The 7132-nt window shown below is 33.8% G+C and overlaps 1 protein-coding gene across 2 annotated transcripts in view; it reads left to right on the top strand.

Annotated features, from left to right (window-relative positions):
* LOC136806681 (dynein axonemal heavy chain 6-like) overlaps positions 1 to 4680 on the top strand; it is a 93509-nt gene extending 88829 nt beyond the window's left edge. The window contains exons 80-85 of one of the 2 annotated variants that reach the window (XM_067063265.1): positions 357 to 449; positions 1302 to 1394; positions 1723 to 1783; positions 2457 to 2731; positions 3009 to 3120; positions 3861 to 4680. In XM_067063265.1, coding sequence (XP_066919366.1) covers positions 357 to 449; positions 1302 to 1394; positions 1723 to 1783; positions 2457 to 2731; positions 3009 to 3120; positions 3861 to 3964 — 738 coding nt within the window. In that variant the 3' untranslated portion in view covers positions 3965 to 4680. The remainder of the gene's footprint in view (positions 1 to 356; positions 450 to 1301; positions 1395 to 1722; positions 1784 to 2456; positions 2732 to 3008; positions 3121 to 3860) is intronic. The other variant, XM_067063266.1, reaches the window with a different exon arrangement.
* Positions 4681 to 7132: the final 2452 nt, after the last annotated feature.

A 7132-nucleotide genomic window follows, 5' to 3' on the forward strand; every position in this document is an offset into this window, starting at 1 on the left:
TCCTGTCCATAATTCATTCATTAATTCGTTCATTTATTCTTCCATCCATCCTGCGGTTATTTCATTCATTCATTTCTTCATTCATTCATTCATTCATTCACCCATCGGTTATTTCGTTCATTCATTCATTCATCCATCCATCGGTTATTTTGTTCATTCATTCATTCATCCATCCATCGTTGACTCTTTCATTCATATACTTATTCTTCCATTCATTCATTCATTCATTCAATCATTCATTTGTCTTTTTATCAATTCCCTTATATTTTCGATAAGTACAGAGCATTTTGATTTTCGTGACTGATGCCATAAGAAATTTGATGATTCAATTTAACATTCTTATTACCTTATTACAGAACTCATTGCAGCAATTACAAAAGGCTATCAAAGGATTGGTAGTAATGTCTTTGGAATTGGATTGTGTGTATAACAGCTTCATCAATAACCAAGTAAGCAAGGATGGTCCCATCATTTTGAGATTTTCAACTCCAAATGTAAAATGGAATCGAATTCCTTTTCTCTGGTTCATATAGGGTTGAGTGAACCCATTCAGGGACTCCCTGGAATTGTTCATCCATCCCCATGCTTTGCCTACAAAATGAAATGATCCATGGGCTATTCCAAAAAAAAATATATAGGGTTATTGACCAACTTTTTTAACCAACCCCCCCCCCCTGGAAATTTTGAATAACAAATTATTCCCTAGAAATCTGGGGTAGACCCCCCTGGATGTTGGAGTTTTGTAGAAATGGAGCTGGAAAACAACTTTAGATGTCAGCTAACCGGGGTAATCTGCAAAATGAACAAAATCAATCCCCTCGGAAAATCGAAAATTTTCTCCCGGTAAAGTTCGTCGATACCCCAGTATAATTTAAATGGAATAGCTCAATAAAAATAAAATGGATCATTGCAATGGCCTTTCAAGAAAAAAATCGTATACCACCTGTTGAGGAGGTCCATTTCCGTTCCAAGGGGGTAAGGTTTGATATGTAGCAGAATTCTATAGGGAGATATAAAAACCTGTCAAAAATAACTGGAATTCCATGGGGGTAGCTTTTTAAATACTACTAAAATTCAGAATTCCAGAGGGGCTTAAACCTGAAATTGCCTGGAATTCCAGGGGGTGGCAGCTTTTCCAGTCACAGAGGGATGGACCTCCTCAACAGAGGGTATACGGTTTTTTTTTCTGGAAAAGCCCAATCCTCTCTTTTATAGCGAGCAGTATCAAGATATTATCCTGTACCTGTTAATTGAAGAATATAAATCAATGACCGAAACCTTTTTTTTTCCTTTCTTCCCAGGTACCAGACATGTGGGCAAATGCGGCTTATCCTTCATTGAAACCATTAGCTGGATGGGTCAAAGATCTTGTGTTGCGAACTAGTTTCATACAGGTTTGAATTCACTTCATGTTCACCTTAACTCTAACCTGTTACAGCTAACCTGGATTTTCTATCTTTCTTGCCTGAGCCTTGGAATTTTTCATGCAAGATCAAAGATAACTTTTTATTTTCCTTGGAATAAAATACTAAAAGAAAATTCGATAAATACAAAGCATTAACAAACTTATTTTCCTTGAAAAATAAAAGCATGCACTGTATTTAAGATACACTTCGGTACACTAAAAGGGTACACTTCGTTGGAAATATACTTTATACATCTTCACTTTTATGTCTAGTTTCTTCTTTGAATTTGAATTTCTTTTGTTTTTCTCCTACGCAGAATTGGATCGAACACGGATTACCAAAATCCTTCTGGTTGTCAGGATTCTTCTTCCCACAAGGTAAGTTGTTTTTTGTTAATTTCCCAAATGATTTTCCTTTAGAAATACACGCAATGATTCAAAATCTTTTTCTCCTTTTATTTATACTTATCTCAAAGTGATTTTTTGTCCCTTTGGACGAGGTTCCTACTGATAGTTGGAAAAATACTGGGCCCAGCTGTTCGAAAGTCGATTAGATTAAACCCGATTACCGCTAGTCGCGAATAGATTTCGATTAGTTAATCCCGACAATTAATTTCCGTTGTTCGAACGTCAGATTTAACTAATCGTGAACATTGTGCCTGTGTTTTCAAAAATCTTTCGAATGTTTCAGAAATATTCGAAGAGCTTTTTTTGTTCGAATTCGAATTGAACTAGACTTTATTTATGCAAGGTTTAGTGCGAGCTCTATTTCTATCTTACGATCTGTCATCGTGTACCTCATCAGTCTACTAAGGCAAGACTCGTTTTCCTTGGAAAATACAAAGCATTCGTTTAGACTCATTTTCCTTGTAAAATACAAAAAATGTATAATTTTTTGGAAACAAACAAAACAATAAAAAAATCATTTATTTTCCTTTTAGAAAGCAAAGAAATATATATTTCTTTAGAATTTACGAAGAAAGAACTCTTTTTATTAAAATTACTCGTTTTGTTTTTTTTACATAATAAAAACACTGTCTCTTGGTTACAGGTTTCCTGACTGGAACATTACAAAATCATGCTCGTAAATACAGTCAACCCATCGATCAGCTCACTTTCCATTTTAACGTCAAACCGACATATCGTTTACAAGAAGATGTCGCTGAAGCTATGGCCAAACTTGCTTACGGTGAAACTCTTGCAATGGACAACGAATTAGAAACGCCGGAAGATGGTGTGTTAGTCCACGGATTGTTCTTAGAAGCGGCCCGTTGGGACATGGAGCAAATGGTTTTGGGAGACGCGCTATTAGGAGAAATGACTGCAGTAAGTGTGTTTACAATGTTCTCACAGACCTCGCGGTAGGATTTTTTCAGCCAGTCGGGGGTAAAAATAACGGTCTGCAACTCAATGGGGATCGAGTTTGTCATGTTTTTATGGCTAGGGATTATTGGAATTTCATTGTTTTGAAGTCGGGATGGAAAATAAACCACCTGCCCTCCCCTATCCTCTGGTAGACAGCTAAAGAAAAGGGAGACGTCTGGTCGCCCTCGACTGCGGTCACAAACTTACTTACATTTTTCATGTCTTTTTTTCTATACAGCCTCTACCCGTATTGCACATGGAACCGAAAATCAATTTTACACCGGACGAAAAGAAATACGTTTGTCCGTTATATAAGACTGCGTTACGTGCTGGTACACTGTCTACTACAGGTAAATTATCTTACATTATATTTCTTCTCTTTAACCGGACAATAGACCGATTCCGTGTGACGTCATTTTCGCTCACGATCAGCCATTTCATTGAGGAATAGCAGAAAAAAATATGTACAGGTGGATTTAGTTACAACTTGCTTAGCTCAAGATTGTAAATATTTCCCGTACGCACCTGCGCATAAGCGAGATTATGTAAATCTCGCTATAGTTTTCTTGTTTGTTTTTGTTTTGTTGGCGAAAGTTATGTCTGTTTGGAACAGCCAGCTTGCTTAAGTTTTGGTTGAAGGTTGTCCGTTTAGTCCAAATTTCAAAAATTTATTTACTCATTTATATACGAAAGTTCTTTTTGTTCGTCTAGTTTCATTTGGATAAATGTTAATGACTTTTAAGTGATAACTATTGTTTTCCACTGTCAAAAACAATAAATTTTAAGTGATTGTAAAAAAACATTATCCAGATCCAGATGATAGTCTACTGACTTGCTCCCCTTGAAGGCCCTATTAAAAAGAGTCAACTGAATTTAAATCAGGTACATTGATGAATTTAGCCTTCATACATTACATTATTTGGGGAGGTTTCGTCCCATTGAATTATAACAAAACGTCAAAATAAGTGAGGAATGGGGGTTAAGTATTAGGCATAGGTCTAAAAAATTAACCCTTCAAGAGTTTCGGTATCTGACGGATTTTGTTTGTTATTTCGTTCGCATTTAATTTTGCCTTTTTGTTTCTTTTTAGGTCATTCGACGAATTTTGTGGTAGCTGTTTACCTACCTAGTAATGCATCTCAAGATTATTGGATTTCTAAAGGAACTGCTTTATTGTGTCAACTCAACGAATAAGATATATATTTTTTATTTATTTTTATCAAACCATGTGTAAATAGATATTCAAATTACTGTAGTCCTTATAGATTCTTAGAAATTTTCCTAATATATTTTTTTCAAAATATATTTTTTTTTCATTGAAGTGTGTGTACATATATTATTTTTACTAAGTATGGTATTTTCTGGCATTAATTAATTATTATTCTTTTTTGGAATTTCCATGCCTCTATTATCAAAAGAATTAACCCTAGAGTGTTTATTTTAACAATATTATGTAAATTTTCTGTAAATTACTTCATATTTTTTAAGTACGATATGTTTTTTGTCTCGTGATTTTATAAGCTTGCTTCATTTCTTTAAAATCTGTCGGAACAAGGGTCAACCTAGTGGCAAGTAATAAGGCTAATAAGACCGAACTCAATGAAGTATAAGCCCGAAGGGCTGGAAAAGTTAATCTCCTTGGTAAAATTTGAAGCCATTAAATCCTACCAAAGTTGCGAGGCCCAGCGCAAATGCCTGATTAAAAGTAAAATTTACCGCCAGATTTTCAAAAAATGTACCACTCAGAAACAAAGAAATCGCTAGATTCAATCCGTCATCAACAATACGGCGCTTATTTTAAAGGCTTCACTTTTTCTTGTCTGAGAAGGGTTCAAGATTGGGATAAGCTGGAGTTTTTACAAGCTCTTATTTGATTTGGTTGGTCGTTAAGATGTAATAAAAGAATCTTATTACTTTTTCTAAAGAACGGGTCATCTCTATCACTTTAAATGACCAATTAGTGAAGTATCTTGTAAAAACTCCAAGGCATCTCTCAAGATTCGCTTCTTTCTAGCCCTTCGGGATTATACTTCATTGACTGAACTCTATTTGGAACTTCATTGCATATATGTATTTTTCATCTTTATTATTGTTTGAATATTAATGATTTTTTATTGTTGATGAAATATAGAAATTATGGTTCCTTTATAACTGGATGACGTTCAATTTTTCTCTACTCTAGTTCGTTATTGAAACGATCCTCTTTCCTGGCCTGCAATGTGGTTCGATTGGCTGTTTTTGTTGACTCACTCTAATTCGATCTTCATTGGATCAAAAATTTTCTTCGAATTACAGAAAGTGATTTAAACCATTTTCCAGCTGATCAGACCATAATATTTAAGTTTGAATTTCAATACCAAACAAGGACATGCTCAAATTAGCTGATCATTTGTTTTTTTATTTATAGGCTAGTTAGCCGATTTTATACAAACAAATATCAATTAACATGTACGGTCATATGCGGCCTGAATGGAAAAAAACAATCTGCAATATTGTTGGTCAATAAGAAATTTAAATAAAAAGATTTTGAAGTCAAAATTTTCCAACATGATTAAATTTTATAAAAATGTACCAACCATTCCGCCCGCACATAGGAGAATAAATAATAACAAATAAAAGTCTTGGATTTACTGTAATGTGACGTCTGGTTCTATAACTGCACCGCACTTCCTCTATGAGGCGGAGAATCAGCTTGACGATGATTGTTGATCGCTTCCTGAATAAGATGTTTACACAAAATGTCAAATTGAAACCGACCTTTTGGCAATGATACTCGGAATACAGACTATTAATTAGAGAATAATAAAGAGATTCAAATCAACAAATTTAGAAAGCACCTGAGATAATTAATCTACGAATAGATCCTGTTTTGTGCACGTGAGAAACGTATACACTCTAAAGCTGAAGAGGAGAATCTTTGAGTAAAATCGAGGAGCAAGCTAATTTACAAGCACTTCAAAAAAAATCTAGGATAAGGAGTATGAATTATCTGTTCCAAAAATCCAGGACCAATAACTTAGAAAAAAAGTCAGATATCCCCATTTTTCCAAGGAAAGATACCATTCAGAACAGATAATTTATACTTTCTAGCCGTTTGGCTGCTCTTGAAACCTATTGGCTTTCACTTTCGTTTTTAGTCTACATGGCAACACTGTTTTGAATGATAACCAGTATATGTAAAGAGCATGGCATTCATCGCATCCCTTTAGTATAGTGATGTGCACAGAATGCATTTATCTATGAGATTAGGTGAATAAGAGCTCGAAAAAGAGAATGTCATAAATTTCTTTGTACGTCAATTATTTTAGGTTATTGATAAGCCGTAGCATGAGAAATCCGGCGGTATCTTAGTCGGGAGTTCCGGTTTCTTTTTGAGCTTATAGAAATATCATGACACTGCTTCTTTTCACTCGTGCTAAATAAAAGTGTATGGGAGGAAAATAACTGATTTCCTTTCACAGTGGGGTCACAGTGTTATACAGGATTTAATCTAAAGCTGCAAGGTGAATTCTGTATTCAAAAACGTTGCATGAGCGATAAGGGCACGTGATAAAATGCAATTGATTTTAAACAAAATCATTGCACGATAAGAATAATTTTTATGAATGTCGTATACATTTTAATATTCATGTTTTTTTTTTCGTTTTCAAAACCAATATTCAAACATTGTTTAATCGAACCTATTCATGTGTTTAAGCAACCAAATCGAACGTAGAAGAAACAGATCTTTAACTTTAGTGTTTACACCTTCAATTTGTAAATAAAATTGGAAAATTTCAACATTTATTTTTTAAACATGGATTAATTAGATGTTCAGTCGCGTTTGAACGTTTGAACGATTTTCTAATGCTTGAAAAACTTTTTTTGTACGTTTTCATTAAACAATCGCTGAACCAAAGGTCAAACAACGTTTAGTATCTCCATCATTTTCATTTCATTAATTTTTCATTAGAATCGTTTTTTATAAGCATAAACTTGTTCTGAAATGTTTCTTATAATTAAAATGTTTTTATCTCCCTAATGTGAATTTTTAACAAGAAATTTTTTTTTCTAAAAAAGAGAGAAAAGGAAAACAGTAGAAGCCTTCCTTTCCTCTTAAAATTTTGATAATTGAAAGTCTTTAAAATGTATTCTTTTAATAAAAATATTTGACTTAGCTTTTAAAACGGGAAGTTGAGTCGGTAGAATGGAAAGCAAAAAAAAGTGAACAAATTGTATGATATTTTTCCTATAGTACGTCCTATCTTTCCATTTTATTTCATTCATTCTCTAGTTTATCACATCTCGTATAAGAAAACAGTCAAGAAATATATAAATGTTGGGAACTAAGGACAACAAAGCATTACAAACTATACGCAAATT

Source organism: Clytia hemisphaerica, unplaced genomic scaffold (genome assembly GCF_902728285.1).
Source record: "Clytia hemisphaerica strain Z4C2 unplaced genomic scaffold, Clytia hemisphaerica genome assembly, whole genome shotgun sequence".
In the NCBI taxonomy this organism is placed as follows: Eukaryota; Metazoa; Cnidaria; class Hydrozoa; order Leptothecata; family Clytiidae; genus Clytia; species Clytia hemisphaerica.